This window comes from Electrona antarctica (assembly GCF_951216825.1).
Source record: "Electrona antarctica genome assembly, chromosome: 2".
NCBI lineage: Eukaryota > Metazoa > Chordata > Actinopteri > Myctophiformes > Myctophidae > Electrona > Electrona antarctica.
Window position 1 is genome coordinate 32,908,253 of NC_136807.1, and position 23,468 is coordinate 32,931,720.

The 23,468-nt window shown below is 40.8% G+C and overlaps 1 protein-coding gene across 9 annotated transcripts in view; it reads right to left on the reverse strand.

Moving 5' to 3' along the window:
* Nucleotides 1–15,661: 15,661 nt before the first annotated feature.
* LOC306940906 (rap1 GTPase-activating protein 1-like) overlaps nt 15,662–23,468 on the reverse strand; it is a 109,033-nt gene continuing 101,226 nt past the window's right edge. For 8 of the 9 annotated variants that reach the window (XM_079526163.1, XM_079526164.1, XM_079526166.1 and 5 more), the window contains 3 exons: nt 22,498–22,577; nt 19,796–19,844; nt 19,416–19,499 (listed from right to left, as the gene is read on the reverse strand). In XM_079526163.1, coding sequence (XP_079382289.1) covers nt 19,836–19,844; nt 22,498–22,577 — 89 coding nt within the window. In that variant the 3' untranslated portion in view covers nt 19,416–19,499; nt 19,796–19,835. Of the gene's footprint in view, nt 19,500–19,795; nt 19,845–22,497; nt 22,578–23,468 lie in introns of all 9 variants that reach the window. The other variant, XM_079526158.1, reaches the window with a different exon arrangement.

Consider the following 23,468-nt stretch of genomic DNA (forward strand, 5'->3'; position numbering starts at 1 on the left):
GGCTGTGTTTTTTGACGTCGAGAAGGCATACGATATGATGTGGAAAGAAGGCCTTTTAATAAGGTTACATAAGGCTGGGGTGGGAGGGAGAGTGTTTAACTGGGTTAAAGATTTTCTGTTTGGGAGGGCCATTCAGGTTAGGGTAGGATCAGAAATGTCTAGTCGGTATGTAGTAGAGAACGGAACTCCACAAGGGAGTGTAATAAGTCCACTGCTTTTCATAATTATGATAAATGAGGTATTTGCTAGAATAGGACCTGGTATAGGGAAATCGCTATATGCAGATGATGGGGCTCTGTGGAAAAGAGGGAGGGATGTACCGTACCTGGTCAGAAAGGTTCAAGATGAAATAAATGAAGTAGAGCAGTGGGGACATAAGTGGGGGTTTAAATTCTCTATAGAGAAAACAAAAACAGTATTTTTTACTAGGAAGAAGATTGAGGAAGGAGTGAGGTTGAAGATGTACGGTGACAATCTAGAAAGAGTAGAAGAATTTCGTTTTTTGGGGGTACATTTTGATGCCAGATTGATTGATGGGCTGGGCATATTAAGTCATTGAGAAGTGTAAAAGAATAATAAATGTGATGAGGTGTATCACTGGGACTAAGTGGGGAGCTGATAGGCAGTCAGTTAAAACTATATGTTGGGTTGATTCGATCAGTGTTAGACTATGGATGCATTGCCTATGGGTCAGCAGCCAAAACACACTTGGATAAGCTTAACGGAGTTCAAGCGCAAGCACTTCGAATATGCTGTGGGGCTGTCAGGACATCTCCCACATGTGCGTTGCAGGTGGAGACGAGGGAAATGCCATTAGAGATTAGGAGAAGACACCTTATGGCAAACTATTGGGCACACATTAAGGGGCATGAGAATATTCACCCAGTGAAGGGAGTTCTGCAGCCATGCTGGGAATATGGAAGGACCCAGAATAGTAGCTTTGGGTGGGTGGCGAATGAGCTGGCTCAGGCAATGGGTGTGAATGTGGACAGGTACAGTCCAACAGTGGTGATCCCTGAAGTAGCACCATGGGTGTATGTGTATGCGACACCAAAAGTGGATTTTTATGTATTAGAGGCTAAAAGGAGGGAAAGGGGTGTAGTAGATTTGGTTGGTGTATTTGAAAATTATGTAGAGAGAGAGTATGGCGATCATATACAGATCTACACAGATGGATCAGTGGACCCAGAGACGGGTAGAACAGGTACAGCCTTTGTGGTTCCTCGAGTGAAATGTGCAATATACAGACGGGCACCGGATAGACTGGGGGTATACACAGTAGAAATGTATGCGATACTGATGGCTTTACAGTGGGTGGAGGAGGCAAGACCAGGAAAGGTGGTGGTGTGCTCAGACTCGAGCTCGGTACTGAAAAGCCTGATGACATTCAGATCAAGGTGCAGAGAAGACCTAATGTACCGAGTGCTTCATGTGCACCATAACCTGACCCAAAAAGGAGTGGGAATACAATTCATGTGGGTACCAGCGCATGTGGGGATTGAGGGAAATGAAACTGTGGATATGTTAGCCAAGGAAGCACTGCTAAGTGAGGAAATAGAGGTGGAAATTTGTATAAGTAAAGCGGAGGCCAAATCAGTGATATGGAAGACGGTGATGGAAGAATGGCAGCAAAGATGGGATGGAGAAGGAAAAGGAAGACATTATTACAACAGTCAAAGTAAAGTGGGTGGAAGTAGAAAGAACAGTAATGGATGTAGAAGAGAGGAAGTGATAATAACACGGCTAAAGATGGGACATGAGTCGGTGGTGCATGCCATTATGGACTGCAGACAGTACCAGAGAGAAAGAGAGAGTATGGTGGAAGAGCTGAGGGGAGTTGGAGTTGAAGAAATCACTTTTAATAAGTTAATTGAGGCAGCAGAGGATAACACAGGGAGAGGCACGGTGATCAGATTTATTAAAGAAACTGGTTTATGGGATAGACTGTAAGTGAGAAAAGTGAGAGTAACAGAAGGGGGCGGTAATGCAACTATTTGGATGCCAACCGCCATAAAACCCCACGAAGAAGAAGAAGTTGGGAAGGGAGAGCCAAGGAAGCGGGTCTGGAATAGCCTGGCTAATAAACCAGACTAATATCACACAACACTGTCGCGGTATATCAGTCTGGGCTGGCTCCGCTTGGATTTCATTTCCCGGGGAACATTTTCTCTTTGACGCAATTGGTCAGAGCTACTGTCAGTCAAAAGTCTCAAGCATTGAACGTCACTGTACCAAAGCCCGCCCATATTGCATACCGTGTCCCGATTGGTCCGACCTGTTCTCGATTGTAGGAAAGAGGCGTGCTACTGAGCCTCGCCAGACCGAAATCCGCTGGTAGGCAACTTTTTTTTGCCAACGGCTGATTCGGTCTGGTTTATTAACCAGGCTAGGTCTGGAAGGCAGCAGCTCTGTCCGTGTGGCGACAGGGCTGAGGAGGTGGGGTACTGGACAGAGGAGAGGACAATTCCCACGCCGGGCCAGGATAGCTCGTGTGGCTGTCTGTGTGAGGCAACTATATACAAGGGATGAAGGAGAACAAGCAGATGAGATGATCACTCAGGCTGACCGGGGAACCTGTGTTTGAGACGCTGAAAGAGGGGAAGCCAGACTGACTCAGCAGAGGGGCCAAGTTGCGACTAGCCCCTATTTTCAGATAAGTACCCCCTCTGTGGCCTTGATGACAAGTTATGACGACGTGTGCCTTTTGGCTGCTATGTTGGAGTTAAGATATTGTGAGCGGATGTACTGTCGGCCTGTCCTTGTGTGTTCGCAGTATCAACAAGAAGAATAGGAGGTTCTGAAGACTTCTCTCCTCTGACACTGTCTGCACTTTCCCATATGGACTGACCCCTCCTTTGCCAATTTGCACATTTTGATAGTAATGTATTTTAAGAGTTGATTGTTTTGTTTATTTGGTTAATTGTTTTGTTAGGATTTAGTTAATTATTAGGATTAGGGTTTAGTATTCATTTTCTATTGTATTTTAAGCAGGTGTCTTAGGAACCCATGTTGTCAGGAATAAATTATAATAAATGTGTACACTTACCTTTGAGAGCTGGTTTCTGTGTCAGACTTCTTCCTGGTTTCTTTATGATGTATTGCTCTTTTACCTGGTTAAAACATGAACCTGAGTGTCCTTTTAAATTTAAGAGTATAATTGAGGACTTGCACCTCCCCAAAGCAAGTAGGGAAGTGGACTAAGCTCGAGATGCTTGTTTACAGCCACACCCAGTATACATGCACACATTGCACACGCACTTTAAACAGTGCACTTTAAATATATATTACTGTGTTGCTCATGATGTTTTTATATTGATCGTTTCTTGTGACTTAATCGGCCACCGGTCACACTTGAACCGCAGTTAAAGTCGTAATTCTTCTATCCTTTTGAAAAGTGTTCAGCATGCCCCGTTATGCTATAATTGTTCAGTGATGTAATGATATGCTTAGGTATTCCAGGCCACTAGGTGGCACTGTGGTCTGTGAGAATACACTGCTGGGTATTTGGAGGGAGAACGAGAATAAAGATTAATTCATGGTTGACTAGTCCAGAGTGTCAGACGTCAACTCATTACAGAATAGAAATAGGGCGGTATAGTTGCCGGGGTCTAATTTACTCCCTTTCTTGTGCAGGGGGGTTACTTTGGCCAGTTTGAAATCTTGGGGCACCTGTCCGGCTGTCCCTGTTTGATGGAGAGGTTTACTATATTGGAGCTATAGAGATGGCTGAGTCAATGAGAAATTTGGAGGGAATATTGTCATGGCCAGTGGCCTTGTGGGGTTAGAGGGCACTCAGTTTCTCAGTTGTTACCATACTTAACAAAACAAACAAAAGCCCTAATCTCATTAGGATCGATGATCTGTCAGTGCGTCTCGTACCAGGGGAACCACTCTGACTTTAGGATTATGGAGAAAGGTGTACCCCAGGGTTCTTCCCTGGGGCCTCTGCTATTCTCCATTTTTATCAATGACCTGCCCACAATTTGCTCTGACTGCCATATTCAATTGCTGATGACACAGTCATCTACTCCTCTAAACCTGACATTTCCCAAATTCAGTGCTCACTACAGGCTGACTTTGATGCAGTCCAAAGATGGTTTTACCTCAACAAGCTCATACTGAATAAGAAGAAGTCCTTTAGCATGCTTTTCTGCACGACCAACCCCTCTACCGTTATCTATTACATTTGCTGATGGCACACAAATAGAAAAGGTGGATGAATTCAAATATCTATAGGCCTCTGGCTCGACCCTCAACTCTCATTCAAATCGCATATTACCTCTGTTGTCCAGAAAGTAAATTTCAGCTTGAAAGTACTGTATCGATCCATTAACTGTTTCACCCTTCAGGTCAGAAAAAGAATTATCTCACAACTAATCCTTCCAATAATAGACTATGCTGACATTGTTTATCAAAATACTTCGGAAACAAACCTATCCTCTTAATGTAACTTATAATAACCTCTGCAGATTCATACTAAGGTGTCCTTATATGACCCATGACTGTGTTATGTATGAGACCCTCAACTGGTTAACTCTCAAATCTAGAAGGCACTTTCATTGGCTGATATTCATCTTCAAATTAATTCACTTTAACTACCCTGAATATTTAAAACAGTATTTGCATCCCTTTAGCTCACCATATAATCTGAGGAATACAGAGTATGTCTACCTCATTGTCCTCACCAACATTAGAAAATAAGTCGGCCGACGTGCTTTCAAATACAAAGCTCCAGATGACTGGAACAATCTCCCCAGTTCTCTTAGATCGATTAACTCCAATATCTTTAAAGGGTTAGGGTTAGGGTTACTTAGGGTTAGGGTTCTTACTTCTCTTCAAATACCCTGCTCCTGCTTCTGATGTGCCTCAGTTTGTTTCTTCCTACAAACCTGCGAAATATACTGTAATTTGACATCTATGCATGTGCATTTGTAATTGTGTACCTACCGGTATCTCATGTCTTTAAAGCATTTTACTGCATGTGCATACAGTATATATATGCAACAGTATGTTTTCGATTTCAGATTTTTGATCTATGTTCATTATATGAGTACCATGATGCATTAAGTGCCTGGCTTATTCGGTGGGGTGGGAGCGGCCAGCTTGGGAGAGCTTTCTGTTTTGTAATCCTATGCATGGATGTATTTGTTGTAATGTTTTTGTCTACTGTAGCCTATTGCTCTGTATTTGCTGTATTGATTGATTGATTGAAAATTTGATTAACAGTTTGCAGAATTACAGTACATTTCAAGCACAAACTCAATACAAAGGCTGTTAACTGTGAGTGGACGACCCAATTAAGCATTACACTTGTTTACAACAGGGTCCACCATGTTCAATTCATCAAAACATTTAGAGACGTACAAATAGACACTTCTATATAGACAAAGAACAGTACAGGAATTCATCATAATGGAGGTAAAAAGGGAAAAGAAACATATACAGTGAGGGGAAAAAAGGGGGGCGGTGGGGGGGGATTCAGATTTTACGGGGGCCAGTTTCGAATTGCAGCCATCCGTAGGTGCCCTTTGAGAGCGGTTTTGAAGGAGTCAAGGGATTCGCATGTCTTAATGACTGTTGGTAGGGCGTTCCACATTTTGGTGGCATAGGAGCGAAAAGAATTTAGTCCCTTGTTTGTGCCGAATCTGGGTTGAACATGATTCGTTGCACTCCCTCTGGTGTTGTGGGTGTGGACTTCGTTAACATTAAGGAAGTATCTACACAGGTACATGGGTATCTTGGTGGAGTATCGAATCTTGTGGACCAGACCCATTGCAAGATGCTGTACTCTGTCGCCGCCCCTAAGCCATGCCAGTCTGTCAAAGTGGGCAGGGGTGAGGTGGGTTCGGGGGGTGAGGCCAAGTAGGAGCCTGACCAGTTTGTTTTGGGAGGTCTGGAGCCTAGTTTTAAGGGCCTTTGAGGTGCTGTGGTACCAGGAGGTGCATGCATAGTCAAAGTATGTTGCTGGACCCCCTCGAAAACGAGATGATACATCTCAAGGGGATATCCTTTTCTCAATAAAGGTTCATATATAGGCTATTGCCTTTTTAAAATTATCTTTACAAACACCTATAGGTTTTTGTAGAAGGCTTTCTACACCAAAACGCCCGAGTGGGAGGGCAGTTTGTTAACCAGCTTTGTTGCAATGTTTGTAAAGAAGATGTTTAAGTAGTTAGCAGCAGGCTATCAAGCTTGTCAGTGATGAGGGTGTCCTCCGATTTGATGTTTATGTTTGTAAACTTGGTTTTTAGTTTCTGACCGCAGCCAGTTGGTTGTTATAGCTTCCAGAGCTCCCGATCGAGGATTGTTTTTGTTTTCCTCGGCTTTATCATTGATAAAGTTTATTTTTGTGGATTTGGTCAAGGTAGTTTTTAGGATGGACCCTCTTGTAAACAAGTGTAATAATGCTTTATTGGGTCGTCCACTCACAGTTAACAGTTTGTATTGAGTCTGTGCTTGAAATGTACTGTAATTCTGCAAACTGTTAGTGTTAATAAATATTTCAATATATCAATCAAAGCCCAGTTGGGTTTGGAGATCACTATCGAAGCACTTGGCTAGCTTGCACTTGCATTTAAGATGTTCGGAGCATTTTTTGTCTCTGCCTTTCATTGCAGTCATTGCAGTCAGTATACGGCCTATAGGCCTACTCTATGCCCCCAACACAATTTCAATTAAAAACCAAGAGAGACGGTAGGCTATTTTCCACTATTTTTGAAAATGGCATTTTAAAAAAAAAATTGTTTAACTTTTTTCACTGAGGGGTTTATATATAGGCCTACCTACAGATGTAACGATTCTAGAAATAATATTGTGGTCAGGCGATTATGATCACTACCTACTGTGCCAATCAGCAGCGACCACCGATGAAGACAGGTTAACGGCACCAGATTTGAATTGTCATCATTTCACACTGCAGAACGGCATCATGAATGGCGAATCGCATGGCTCGTCTGACGAGTATTCCGACGATGAGCCGGTTAGTAGCCTAATAGTTTAAGTTCTGTCTTGTATTCATTATTAATTATTTTGCCCAGTGAAAAGTAGCTGCAGGTGTTTGGCAATAACGCGAACGTATGTTAACTTGCTAGCTAGCTTGTTTGAGCTGACACACCGTGTATGTTAATTAACCGTGTGAATAACATTTATTAACACAACGATATTATTATAAACAACAAAATTGTGCTCCTGAATAATTGCGGTCAGAAACTGTGTATTGGTGATTGGTCTCAGTTTTTGCTATCTTGGCGTTTAACCGTGCATGTCTTTGGACTTGAATTAAGGCTTTAACACGATTACTGTACAGTCACTGTGACTGTCTGACTGAGTCACTATCATATAATAGCATTTATTACATGGCTTGGTTGAATGCTTGATTCTGATTGGTCAATCGCTTAATTCAGCGGTGAGTTATCTCATGATAATGACCGCTCCGCTGTATAATGACCGCTGCCTAATCAAACCCTCTGAGCACCACCAGCTGCGCCCCGCTTGATTTACTGCCGTTTCCAACATAACAGCCATGTAAACACACACACTAGTGACACACAATGTAATTTACAGCTAAACATTGCTCTTAAAAATGTTTTTGAAAACATTTGAGCGAGAAATAGACGAAGCAGGACCCCAAAATGGATTCTATTTGATCAACTCACTTCCTTGTTTTCCGACAGTGCTGCAGCCCTGCAGCTGGGCAGACGCAGCCAGCGCGAACTTATGGAATACTTTTTGTGTTGTGTTTTGGGTCAATGTATTCATTTATGTTAGTTAGCCATGTAATAAGCGGGATAATATCTGGCTAGGTGGTCATTGTCGGGATATAATTCACCTTCAGGGAGTGTAACCACCTCGGCTTCGCCTCGGTGGTTAAACTCCCTGTCGGTGAATTATCTCCCGACAATGACCACCTAGCCAGATATTATCCCTTACATAAGGCTACGTTTAAAACGACACTCCCACACACATGTAGTCTACTATTAGTAGTAGAATAAGGATAGAATACGGTTACCGGTAGGTTTGAGTTTGACCGTTTAAGTCATAGTTTACTGGAGTTCTGCCGAGTAAAAGGTCGAGTTACGAGTTCGTTGGTGGTATTCTGGATTTTCCATTTGAAACCATAAAAAAACTGGACGGGGTTATTTCCAACTGCATGGTCTGGTATGCTTTATCAGTTCACCAGTGAAAGTATAGTCCTTGAACCCCAAGACGTACCCCACATTTCACATGCCATCTGGCATCTGCAGGGTGGGCAATTCTAGTTGCGATTTTTGTTTTAATTCCTACATCCCCCATTGTCTACTGGAAGCCCCCATAGGTCCCATGTTAGACCCAGAAATGTTGGCAAATTATAATCCCAAAACAATTGGTGTAGAAGAGCCACATTAATTATATTGCTTTTAAATTGAAGGAAACACTTTGTGTATACAATTTTGATTAATTCTGAGGTTAATTGTTGCTTATACATTGGACAGACATTTCAGAACCCAGAGGTCATGGTGTGAATGTTGACATACTAATATTTATTTAAAGGATTTGTTTTTAAATTGAAATTATTGCAAATATTCCCAAACTAAACTGTCCCTTTTTTTCCCAAGGTAATAAGAATGACACGTGTTGCGCGATGCCCCGGCCCTGATTGTGTAAGTCTTTCTTCTAAATTAATTCACTATTGAAAGTTATAACTTTTATATTGAAATTGTGCACAATGTCAATATTCACAAGGTTAACTTCCCTTTTTCTGACCCTTTGCAAGGAATTTCAAATAATTCACAATACACAAGAAGTAAGTTTCCGCCCATATTTTCTATATTTGAAAATGTGTACTTTTCCAATATTCTAGACTCGAGCTTAACAGTCCTTTTTCTGATACTTTTTAAGGTTTGGTACTGGCCCACTAGAGAAATGGGGACACTCATGAATGCCTGGAGAGCGGCCCAAGTAAGTCTACCATCCCACAATAACCAGTTAACCAGGGCTCAAAATAAGTAACCCAGTATACCATTTTGCATTTGTTCAGAATTCATTGAGAGGATAGACGATAGACCCTTGAGATGCAGCATCTCATTGTAGAGGGGGTCCTATACACAGATAAAACATTACATGTAAAATAACACAATACACCCACGTACAGATACAGTTAGCTTGCTCATTCTCTCCCACCCACAGCCCCAGCTCTCAACTCCTTTTAAACAAAGAATTGAAGAATACAGTATAATTAATGGCTTGTATAAAAGTCGGAAATTAGCGTTAGTACAACTATTAAAAGCATGAACAGGTTGTTTTGAGACGTGAATACAAGGAAGTCCTGAAGCGGCCAAGTCAAATCAAGGCTTGTAGTGGAATTCATTCATTCAAACCTTTATTTATTCTTGAGAGACATTGAGGTTTCCCTCATTTGCAGTGTCGTCGAGATACAGTACAACATAATACAACATTTTCAAAGCAATAAACAACAAAACAGAACCACAACATTTCCTCATTTTGTGATCTAATACATGTTTTTAGAACACTAAACATTTTTTGTTACACCATCACTAAACACGGGTATATTTTACCCAATAGAGAGTATGCGTGATTGCGCGTGACATCATCATCAAACCCGGAAGTTATGCAGGAATGCCTACTGAGTGGCAAAAAATACTTTCAGGCCTTGACAACCCATGCATCCAAACAGAAAAGTCCTATCTGATTGCATTAAACAACATTAAACAATGTTAAACTCACTTTGCCTGTTGCTTTGCCACTCGATGTGCCATTCACTTTAAGCATGCGCATACCCTCTATATAAAATGTTCCATAAAAAATATTTCTCATCAAAATATATTGCAGTACAGCAATACATGGCAACTTGAGGTACTCTTTAATATTTCATCATGACTTCTCACAAAAAAACTAAAAATAGATTGCATGGGGGTGCAGAAACGTGCATATTATTTTAGAAATATTCCTAAAAAAAAGATAAATGAAGTTGGGAACTTCTCCTTTGGTCCACCCATTCCTAAGACTGTGAGAATGGTCCAGTGAAGAAAAAAATCCATTGTGGGTGTATTGGATTTTTCTCTATCACACTATCACTAAACACGGGTGAAATTGTAAACCGTAAACATGATGTCACTGAGCATCATGAAGGTACTGAAAGACCCACCCACCTCAGACATCGGCAACATTATGACAATTGCAAAAATATAATCATCCGGGTGAAAATCACCCATGTTTAGTGTTCTAGGGTTAAAAACAGTTGCAGACACTTCTTTGATTGCAGACAGTCTGCAATCAAAGATTTAAATTTACTGTATGTAATGGGAGAGCAGATCTTTAATTTAAGATGTAAGTCATTCCACGTGGTTGGGGCACTAAAACAAAAGGCTGTTTTCCCCAGTTATGTGTTTACATTTGGAACCTTTAGTGTAAACCAGTGACTGGAGCGTGTCCTATATGTTACAGGATTCCAATCCAGCAGAGCTTTAATATACGGTAAAGTCTCATCAATTGATTTAAAAAATAGATACCAATGTTTATTTCGCCTGTCGGCCATATAGGACGCAGTGATGTGTTCTATAAGGTTCACCAGATATAAATCGTAGAGCAGGAATGGTAAAATAAATGGTAAATGGTGCAATTATATAGTGCCTTTATCCAAGGCGCATTCACCCATTCACTGGCAACCTTGTGGTTACTATCTCTGCAACACTTTAGAGACGGTATTCGTAATATGGAGCCCTGTTAATAATTAATGAAAGGTATGACTTTTATCTAAAGATGCTCATTTCCAATGTTCTCAATCTTAAACTTCACTACTGTCTTTTTTCAAGGGAGCTGGTCAAGATGGACAAGGAGCTGGTCAAGATGGACAAGGAGCCGGAGGACAAATAAACATTGTCGTCAACGCCATCCAAAACGTAAGTTGTTGCTGTTTACATGTTTTATTTTATTAAACACATAGATCTGAACTTGAGGTGAGAAAAGCTCTTTTCCTTGATTCAGAATGGTGCGCTTCAACCAGTAGCACAGCCGGACAATTATATGCCACCTCCTCTTGTGTGGGATCCGCCCTCTGAGAGAGATTTGTATCTGGAAATCTGTGAACAGTGGAATGAACGTCCAGAAATATTCCAAGGTGAGGTCTCTTATTCCCTGCCAACACGAACACATTTCTTCTTTTTAAGTTTTTGGTTGAATGTTTAATGTCATTTAAGTTTAGGTGTGTCTGTAGCTTTTATAAATATTGAACCAATAAAATAACATAATACATTTGGAACACAGGTTCTTTTTTCTATTTCCTGCAAAATAACAGCTTTCCCAATTTTATTGTGCATGCAGTAGCAAACGACCCCACATATCAAGCCGGCTACCAGGTTCCACCTAGGCAGTACTTCGACAATGACTTGCATGGCACTTGGATGCAAGGATATGTTCGTCGTGGTGTGCAGCGCTGGTATCGGTGGGACAGACATTGATTCCCCCCCCCCCCCCCCCCCACCACCACACACATTCGATGGGGCAGAGGGATGAGGGACAAGGCCCCATGTCTGCCAACCCCCACCCACGCTGTAACCCTAACCCCACACCACCCGCACCGCAACACAGAGAACTAACCCAGATGTCACATCCAGACACATTAACCAACACATATATACAGTATATATGAAAGACAGAACCCCCCCCCCCCCCCCCCCCCATTGTAATACCATAACGAACACATTTCACAACAAACCTCAAACTCAAAAGATTCCTCCTCCTCAACCTCACTGGACATTTCATTGTTCCTCCCCTGCCTCACTTTTATTTGTATGTGTGTGCGTGTGTTATTACCTCCCACCTGTTTGTACCATGACTGTTACTTTTGTCATCAATTTGTAAGACATTATTAAAATTTCTCCTCCCCTCACTGTGGTATTTCCTATATCATACATGGGCAACTTCCGGCCCGGGGGCCACACCTTCACTTAATGTGGCCCGCAGGTTAATATCTGGATATGATATATTATTGATTTCAGCTGTTACAATCCAAAAAGTAAAAATGACCCGCTTTAATTACTAGTCTATATTAGTATAGCTGAATGACTAGTATTAGAATTGTATTGTGTATTTTTATGTTAAATGTATTTACATTTAAGTTCATAAAGTTAGCATAAGTAACCTATAAGTAAATGCATCTGAACTTAAATAAACATTGAAGGATGGGAAGGATTCCAATTCCAAATAAAATAGCAAAAACAACAAAAATCAGGATTTAAATTCAAATATAGCAAAAATCGCTGATCTATACAAGTCTCACTGCGGTGCGTTTTGAGCTTGTAGATCAGCTATTTTTGATACAACAGTATACAGTATGCATCTTCAAAGTTGCCTAGCCCTGTCCTATATAATAGTCATTTTTACATAAACCATCTGCTTTTTTGTTCTGAAACCAGCATAAGTCAAAGGAAATGTATCCCAGACTGAACGACAATAATTAAAAGTTAATGTTCAAACTACATTTTTTCTGTCATTGTCAATATGTATAAAGGGCTCTCCTGGAGTAACTTCGTCTTAAGTTTAAGGAATTATAGATCATAGCAGTGGGTGTGGTTTTCTGGACCCACTGACAAATCAGCCATAGAGATTTACAAAACTATTTATATCAATTATTCTAAGGCTAGAATCAAGCCATCCAGGATGCTGGTGAATCATGACCACACACCTTTGATTCCGTGAATAAAGAAAATGAAAACCACTAAACAAAAGGTATTTATTATATGTACTGTAGTATATCATATCATTAATTATTCAAACTTTTTTTTTCATGGATGACTTGATTCTTGGCTTAAAATATTTTTTGTAAAGCTCTTCCCTTGGGTTCTGAATACCTGCAAATCATAGTTAGAAAATGTGATGGCTTCTCACTTCACAAGTAAACAAACTTTTTCCCCCGTGAATTGAACATCCAGATTGCTGGAGGTTGTAACGCAGTCCAGCATCCACTGAAGTGTGTGTGTGTGACTGTGTGTGTGTGTGTGTGTGTGCGCGTGCAGTACACGTGCACATGTATGTAATAGGCTAACTGGTTAAATCATGCATTTAGCTCCTTTATCAAACAGCTTGACAGTGTGCAATGTGCATTTACATTCCATCTTACTTAAATGGTAAATGGTGCATTTATATAGCGCCTTTATCCAAGGTGCTTTACATAGATTGTGCATTACATTCACCCTTCACACACACATTCATACACAGATGGTGGCGGAAACCATGCAAGGCACCAACCAGCACATCAGGAGCAATTGGGGGTTCAGTGTCTTGCTCAAGGACCCTTCGACGCTAACTCTGGGGGAGCCTGGTTCGAGCTGGCAACCTTGCGGTTACCATCCAGCCACTCTAACCCTGAGCCACCGCCGCCCCTTGCTTGGTATTTCTTCACAGCAAGAAGAAAGTATTAAATATGCTGGCTTTAATGAATCGGGATTAGGGTTGTTAATTCATCTTTTAGTCAAAATAAGAATAATCTTGCATTAAGATAAGCTTTAGTTTGTTAAAAAAAAAGGTAATACTTTTAATAACTGATCTCATTGTGGACCCATACTAAGTTTTACCATAATCATGCAGCACTATAACAGTGACACAGACATGACAGCAATGGTACAAAAACTACCAAAAATATATATACAGTAGAACTTGTATTTTAGTTATTTCTTATTATTTTGTACTCACTTTATGCCATTCGGTGGATGCAGGGCATCAATATTATATCCATATCATGATATTGGACTGATATGGTCTGTGATTTTGGATATTGTACTATTGTGATATGGCATAAGTATTTTATAAAAATATAAATATCGGATTAGGACAAATCAGTATAGGCAGATACTCAAAATCAAATGATCAGAATCGGATCGGGAGCGTGCACGCATCCGCCTGGCTGACGGCAGACTGCTGGCTGGGCGCTGGCGCTTTGGCATGGGGGGGGGTCATATAGAATGTCAGAAAAGGTCAGCTCCATATATGGAGATCTATGGGTGGCAGCGGGGGCAGTGTCTTCAGTGTACAGGGTCAGATGAGGTCAGATGGAATGAATGGAATGTTAAGAGTTAATTCTGTATTGGCCATATATGGAGCGTGTCACGAGGCGTTACGGACGGACTGACTGACAGGTTTTGCAGTTTTCACAGTAAACTAGCCCAGGTAGGCCCTAACTGGTTCAGAGACGAAGGGTTCTTATAATTGTCACGGCCCATGCACTTTTAACCATAGACATATATACATAGACGCCCCTTCCGGCTCTGAGGCGTGTGTCAAAATTGAAGGCACTATTTTCCCGACATTCCTTGCGAAGAATAGCGGAAGCAAAGCGGAAGCTTGTCAAGCTTCCGCGTGCGTAACATAAGTCCCGGAAAATACGCGCTGTGATTGGCCAGTAGTCACTTGAGTGACAGCGAGAGACATGGAGGAGTCACATGAGTGACGTCACTTAGGCAGCGACGCAGTCGCCTTCAGCAAATGCCTTCAGCACTTCTAAATAAGAAAGCTGCGGAGAACTGTTGCTTTGTGTTCACTCTTTAATGTTTTCTGTTAGTAATCTAATCCCCCCTGGCTCTGATGTTGTATTGTTAATAACTTTGTTGTTTGTGTTTGTTTGTTTGTTTGTTTGTCTTGTTTTGTATTGTAATGTATATTGTCATGACTGTTATAAAGATTTGTTTAAAAAAAAAAAAAAAAGCCTTCAGCACTGCACTTCCGCCTTCATTGCGATACACGTCGCTCCAATGAACTGCAACGGCAAATGAGGCATCTATTTCTTAATATCTATGCTTTTAACACCTTTTAAGAACCCTCCACCACCAGACATTTAGGGGCCCAAGCCCCCCAGCCCCCACAGAGATGATAGTTTTTGCCGGCTGCCGGCGCGGCTGCACTATAAGAACTTTGGGGCAGGCCCGTCTAGAGTTTGAATGGACAGGTATCAGTCAAAAGGGAGACGTTGAAGAGGAAGGATGGATGGGGAAGCATGATTCTACGTCCGTCTCTAGACAGAGACCCGCCCTTGGTAGGCCTAATGCCCCGCCTGCCTCCGATTGGCCACATACACCTACCGAGTCTTCATCAGGTCTCAGAGACCTCACCTGATACATTGTGCACAAAGTTCTCTGCAGCACTATTTAATGTAATTTAATTGTATGCGTTATGTTGAGTCTTGATGACAAAGTCAACAGTATACACAATGTGTTATAAATAACACACATAAATGGAGACGCACTCACAATGTGTTCCTGATGCGACACGTGAGCTTGTAGAGCAGCTATTTTAGGCGCACAACACCGTCGCATAGTAAACATGACTCAACAGTATGTAGTAATTTCATTGTGTGGCCTGGCTGTCACAATAGGGGATTCAGAATTAGTATTTTTACTTTTTCGGTGTAAATATGACTTGAGCAAGTGACAAATCAGATACATTTCAAGCACTGAATTTCCAGCGACAGCATTCAGGGCAAGCTAGACTGTAGCCTACTGTATAACGGTATGATGTTCACAACATTTATTTAATATAAAAACAATGTATCCATTGTGAATCAACTGTTCTCATGCTTAACAGTCCACCGTCCTTTACAGTGTCTGTTTGTTTATAAGGCAACTCAAACGATAAACAAGATGTTTCCCCTTTTATTGAGAGCTGACAATCTGAATATAGATTTTATATAATCAGTTGTTTTTATTTTATTTTAAAACTTACTTTCAAAGTAAGGGCACAAGCAATAGACGGTAACAGAAAATTGTTAATTTGGCAGTACATTATTTTCAGAGTCGAGAAGAGATCAATCCCATTCTCATTCCATATGCCTATTCCAACTAATACACATATAAAACGGATATCAGTTGAATTTATATTTTGAGCTTTTCATTTCAAAACCAAATAGTCATTCCATCATTTCCAATAATGTGAGGATTAGTCATTGTCATCATCTCACCGGCCCATGTGTGGTTCTCATCACTGCCAACCTGTCCTGTGGAGGATGTAGAAAACCACGTCCCCTCACGTATACACATGGAAAAACCAGCTGCTTCTTCTCACCTATTTCACTGGAACATGTAACATGTGACATGTACCATACATACATGTTACATGGTCCATGTTCAATGTAACATGCAACATGTGACATGTGTACCATCGTCCCCAGTTCCCTCCCCGCTGAACAGTGGTGGAAAAAGTACTTGCATGTTTTACTTGAGTAAAAGTATTAATAATGCAATATAGAAATACTCGAAGTACTTAAAGTAGATAGTACTCGTTATACATCACAAGCTCACAATGTGTCGCATCGTGAGCTTGTAGATCGGCCATTTTCAAATGGCCGAAATGTATATATAGGGCTGAAGACGTTAATGTATGGTTTGTAATAATAATCAAAATCTACAAAGTAACTAGTAAGTAGTAACTAAAAGGTTTCAAATAAATGTGAGATGTAGTGGAATAGAAGTAAAAGTTTTTTAACTTGTTTTACTCAAGTAAAGTACAAATACCAAGTACAGTAGTTACTGTAAGTACTAAATAGTTACTTTCCACCACTGCTGGCTTTCAACCCAGTACTGCCAACTGTGTTTGATAGAGTGGCAGGCCGGTAATAATTTTGATGATATACTACATTTAATAAATATGCCTTGTTTAGCATTTTTAGAAAGGTTTTATGGTCATGATTATTGATATAGCCTAAATATTTTTGTAAAGCTCAATGGGAAAAATCAATGGCAGATTTGTCAGTGGTGCCAGAAAACCACTCCCACTGCTATGCCCTATAGTAATAGGCCTACTTGGTCCTCTCCTGTCTTGTCAATCTACAGCAAATCTAGTCACCAACAACAGCTGATCTATAAGCTCTGCGTTTAGATCGGCTTGGATTGTAGAATTGTTTGTAGAAAACTGGTTTGTAGATGTTATGGCCACATTTTTTGGCCTATTTTCACAGATGTGGATGAATGTGTTGTTAAAGAACTGAACTGTAAAGAGATCTAACCCCAGAAAAGATGAGACTTTTATGGATGACAGCGTTATGATCATTTGTTCCCAAGTAAGTGACACATGTAAGCACATGGCAGGGGGTCACACTGGACCACTATAGAGGTATTGTACAATATAAATCATAGACCCCGCCTCCAATACAAAACAAATCAATAAATACAAACGTATGTCAGCAACAACAATAAGAGAACATGATGGACAGAGGTTGGTCATAACACCAACAAATGAAAAAACAATTACATCAATCATCAATGAATAAATCCATAACGTTTTTCTGGTAAGAGTGAAAAGAAAGTGGCAAACTGCGACTGCATTACATCGCCACGCCAATGCTTTGAAAGTGCAAAGCTTTTTCTGACCATGGTTGTGTGCTTAAAACTGTTAAATACAATTTGTACAGTTCATTTAATACTGCCATCCCATTAGCGGCTCTAGGCCATCTATGACATTATGACTATGACATGAAAAAAGGGTCTGAGTGGTGAATAAATTGCATGTTCATTAAGTTTTAAGGCCATGTCAATTCATTCATCATGAGTATGAGGTGAATGAGCAGGTTGGTATGTTGAATCAATGTGTAGGGCTGCAACTATGCATTATTGTCTCCGTGAATCTTTAATCGAAAGGCATATGTTTTTTTATATTTCACACACATTTCATATACTGTATATCAACGAATCAATTCACCACTTTCTTATTATTTTCTACTTCATCGAACAACTGTCTCGTGCATAAATAGTTAAAATAGCAGTCATGATGTGACACTTGTAGATTGGCTATTTTCACTATTAATTTTGCCTATAATGATAGGCACACAATAGGGATTGATTATTAATCGATTATTGTATTACATTATGGATTATTGTTTATAATCAATTAAATGGATGTGAATGGGTGAATGTAACGCACATTGGAAAGCACTGTGGATAAAAGTGCTACAGAAATGCACCACTTACAGTACCATTAGGTTAGTCTCACTATTCATCAGCACACGAATGGAGATCTCTGCCGACTGAATATCTGGTGACATCGAAATTCATTCAAAGTACAGACATAAGTTAGAAGTGAACAGCAGAGAAAAACGCGTCAGACTAATGTATGCCTACTGCTTTGAAAACAAACATCACCGTCACAATAAGAAGGTCCACCCTGAAGTCTTGGCATTTGTTCTTTCTCTCAATTTTGTCCACCCAGTGGAAACAATTAGTTCAATTAATTAAACAACTAGAGATCAGTCTCTCAACCAGACAACTCTTAAACGCAAAAGCCTACATACATATGCCTTCCAACATCCAAAAATGAATTCGGAAAGGGAGGTGATATAATAACTACAAATTGACATTATTCTGAGCTTAGAAAAGGCGGTCTCTGAACCTTTCCTCGGAACACCTCCAGATATGTTCCTCATACTGCTGCAGTCTGTAACTGCGCCTTGAAAATGGTTGTGACATGAAGCTGTCATCTGCTTGTCATTTCCGTTCACAAAAATATATTTGAAAATATCTTTGGAATTTCCACATCTGCTATGCTAAGCCGAAAGCTAGAAATCTTTTGACTAATTTGCTCTGTCTTGAGAGAAAACCCTAACCCTAAACTACCTGTACAATGAATGTAGATATCACCAGAGGTATGGGTAGGCGGAGATCCCTGATCTTCCTGCTACACAAGACTAGACGTCAGTTGAATATTATCGAGGCTGAGAGTTCGTACTTAAAGGGCCAGCACAGGCTTGCTTGCAGGGTCAATAAATCAAGTTTTGGATGAATCAATTGCTAACAAACAAATTACAATCACGTAACCCCCCCCCCCACACACACACACACACACACACACACACGCACGCACACAAAAAGAAAAAAATGCTGACTATCACATTTAACAGCATCCAACATAAACCCTATCAATCAAAATTGATCCTTTGCTGGAAATCATACATTTTTCTATTTGGTTATTGTTTTTATGCAATGCAGATATCCATTTACCCCAAATCCTAATGTTCCTTTTGTAAACAGGATTTAAGAATAAAGAATCTGTAAGCAGGTGTCAGCAATCTCCTTCTCACAATCTCTAGCAATGGCACTGTCTTTACCCTGTTTGAACAACACATCTAGGCTTCAACAAGACATAACGAACCAACGTAACAGCCTTTTAGAACAAATAAAACTATTTACTCTGTAGATTAAAAAGTGTGCTTTTGAAACAAACATCGGGTCAAAGGAAGCAAAACAGGCAATTGACGATATTCACAAGGTGGCCATTTTTCTCTTACGTTACACTCTGGGCCCCCCCATAGTCGTTCTGGTCAGTGTACAAACAGGTGGAACAACGCCATGCAAAAGCTGATTCCTCAGGATATGTTTTCCTTTCAGGCTCCTCCCCCTGGCCTCACTGACCAGTCACTGACCAGCAGACTGGCCAGGCTCCACCTCCTCTTCCTCATCATTGGTCACGGCGAACGCCCGCACTCGTCTCATCTCCCGGGAAGATTGTGACTTATGGGAATGCTATGGGGGGAAATACGCATGTTGTTAAGATACTTAAAAACACTAGGAAACACTGCTAAATAGGATCTATATTTGTAGATATGGATGGCTGTTCATCGGTCTGCAACATCACTGCTAACATTATCATCATGTGATAATTTACCAGACTTGGTTTATTCCACTCTAATCTTAAATATGTATGATGGTAGCCTTACATCTTTACTGGCAATAACCGATGGTACACTACTACACTTACATACATAATATAGGGTTGAGAGAAGGGGGGGGGGGGGGGGGGGGGGGGGGGGGGGGCTGACCTGAAGATGGAGGTCCAAGATACAGCCATGGTGGGTGGAGCTAACAGTTCTGGACACACAGATGTACAGGGAGCGAGAAAGGACAAAACAGAGCAGAACCGACATCAAAACAAGACAACACAACAGAAGCCATGCAGGAGAAAAGTGTCAGCATCATACTTTGATTGATTGATACTTTATTAACCGTTTGCAGGACAGAAGCACAGGAAGGTACAGTTCAATAAAATGTCTGCTAAGAGGCTTTAGACCCAAGAAAGCCTATGGCTTGTTTCCTTTGGGGTCTTTCATGCTCAATTCATTGAAAACATACATTAATACATGTATACAGACCTCGTACAGTAACACCTGTCATGTTGTGTACTGTAGTACAGTAGAAGGACGGCTACAGTGAAGCTGAATTATATAACAGCAACATTAACCCATTCAATCCGGGAAAGCATCCGTGTGGTTTTAGATCTTTGCGTTGGCAATTTTTGAACATTTTTGAAAAATCTTGAAAGTGAGGGAATTACTGATTTAGAAGGCATTTGTAGAAGCAACAGGTTTCACCCCCAGCACTCAAATGCACTTTTAGAATTCATACAGAAAATCATCCAGACATCGGTGATTAGGGTAAGGGATTTGTTTTGTGTGTGTTTAAACAAAACGTTATTTTTTTTAACAGTTAAAGCTCCATTTTCAGATCGTAATCATTGCTATAGAGCAGTGGTTCTCACACTGTCGAGACCCAAAAGAGGGACCTAGCCTCGGAGACCACAGGCGTGACCCAAACTAGTGAAAATAGTCGCTTCATGCCGCGTTGCGAGCTTATAGATCGGCTATTTTCACTATTTCTTAATTATTATTATTTTGTATTTAGGACATTTCGTAGATTGTTTGTTTCTTTTAAAATGTATAAAAGTTAAATCTTTTGAAATATATACATATTTTTTAAATGTAGGAAGAGAAAATGGGATTTTCACTCGAGTTGTGACCCATAAAAGATGGTCAGCGACCCACAAATGGGTCCCGACCCAGTGTTGGGGAAACAGTGCTATAAAGTGGTCCAAACAGTACACATGACAAATACTGTACATTTCCAGGTGGGTTGCCAATGTCATCAAATCAGGAGAGAGTATTTTATTTATCAGCTTCAATTGTGCTCCAGTTCAAAATTCTGCTAAAAGTCTGCTAATTTCTTTGTGTCATCACTTCTAATCCACGTTTAGCGTGAATACTGTACGAGTTCTCTTTCCTAACTGGATGGAATTGGTATCCCGACCTGGGACCTTTTGTTTTGTTTACTAAAGAGCTGGAGAGACGGGGAGACCCCTGTTACTGAACAAACACTATAACAATGAATACTATCAGCATATGTGAGCTTACTTACTTATTACCAATGGTGGAAAGTAACTAGGTACATTTACTTAAGTACTGTACTTAACAAATTGGCTGCCACCGGGTGGTGATAGAGGCCAGTTAGCTGCACCAGCCAGAATAGGGCAGATTGCCATGTTTTCACATCCAGGTTCCTTGCTCGCAGACCTCCATTGTAAGAAATGGCTTATGTTAGCAGTAGCTCACAATGTTTATCTTTCGCCAGAAACGTTAATATGTCGGAAGCGATGCGATTAAAAAAAATCACAAATCAGATCCGAACATCGGATGGATGATGATCACCGCGGACAGCGCTCGTAGTTTCAGAGATAACAGCCAAAGAAGATCCTACATTTAATGGGACCCTATGGAATGCGCGCGCATGTCTCCTGGTGCTGGGGGTGACGAAGGTGTTGCCTAGCAACCGGGTCAGTGTTAAAAGTTGATTTTCAGCGAGACAGTTTCATTAATTGACAGAGAATTCCGTCAAAAGCAGACAACAGTTGGATTTTAAATAGAGATGTCCCGATACTGTATCGGTATCGGGAAAAGTATCGGATCGGCCCTTATTTTACATATCGGGTCATATCGGTATATATGCCAGTCTAACCACCGATCCGACACAGGGTAAGGGGTTGACACTATGGCAGGTAAATAAAATGTTGGGACATGTGGAGTTTGCTTTGGAGTTGCCCAAACTGCAAGTGCACATTTGAGTGAGGAGTCTGCTATGAACACAACACGATATATATAGCTAGATAGCTATAAACACAACATGAGATCACAACACTGGTATCGGTATTCGGTATCGGTATCGGAAATTGAGGTATCGGGATCGGATCGGAAGCGAAAAAGTGTATCGGGACATCCCTAATTTTAAATGACAGAATATTCCGCCAAAGGCAGCCAATTTGTTAAGTACCATTTTGAGGTATTTGTACTTTACTTGAGTATTTTCCAATTTCCAATACTTGACTTCTACTCCACTACATCTCAGAGAGAAATATTGTACTTTTACTCCACTACATGTCTTTGAAAACTTTAGTTACTTGTAGATTTTGATTCTAATTACAAAACATACACTAACAAACTCAGACCTATATACATTTCGGCCATTTGAAAATAGCCAATCTGCTATTTTCAAAAGATTTTTTATACATTTGATAACTTCAAATGGGACATTCTGCACAATGAGTACTTTTACTTTTGGTACTTTAAGTACATTTTCAATTCCGGACAGTTACTTGTAACAGAGTATTTCTATGTTGCAGTATTGATACTTCTAATTAAGTAACACAATTTAGTATTTTTTTCCACCACTGCGTATGATTTCAGTCTTCACTCACCGATGACGACTGGTGGTCATGTGGTCGTTCCAGTTTGATCCGGATGTCACTTCCTTTCCCTCCGTCAGGTTTACCAGGCCCTGCAGGACACCAACATAACCTCAGTCAGATAACTCACCAATAGATTGAGTCCAATAATAGCTTGAAAACACTTTATTTATAAAATGTACAAGTGTGAATATTCTATTTGATCATGGCGTTCAGGCTCTGCTATACATTACTCCCTGCTCAGCACATTAGCAAGTACTATAAAGTATTTCCCCTGAGGGAAAGAAGAGCCTTCTGGTGGTACTACGTGTTTTATTCCTCCCGTATCGTAGTAACTTGGCAACGACCCCTTATGTGATGCGCGGAACTACTTCGCCCCTAGTCATTCCAAGATAATAGCACTGGCCGGCTTTGCTCTGTGCTAGGAATAGTGCTCGCCGCTGGCATTGGGGTAATTTACCATTCTCTCCAGATCTGTACATAACTCGATCGGAGCTGAGTCGGCTCTAGTGGATTTTGCAACGTTCGGCACTGTCTCTGGCTCGCTCGGCAGTGCCTCTCGTTGTAATTGTAACATAACTACTACCTAACTTAATATTAGGGGCTGTAGTCTGTTCTCACCAAGTGGGCCGAGTGGTCCACTTTCCTGGGGGGAAAATACAACATCAGTGGCAGCACTGACAGCAAGAGGAAGTGCAATGAATCAGGTGAGCTAAAGTAGACCGCTAATTTGATCAGCTGCTTGACATGTAACATACAGTACAGAGTACATCGCCCACATACTGTAGTGCTGCACATGGGTAAACCTCTTGAATGTATCTGCCTGAACTAGCTCACAGGCTACACATCATTATTGACGTTGTTGGGTGGAAACCTTGTATGTCAAGAACAGTAACTTTACAGGAAAATTCCAAGGGATCCAATGTAGTTACCGGTATTTATTTTATTCACAAGCTCTTGTTAATGATGTGCAGCCTGCGTAG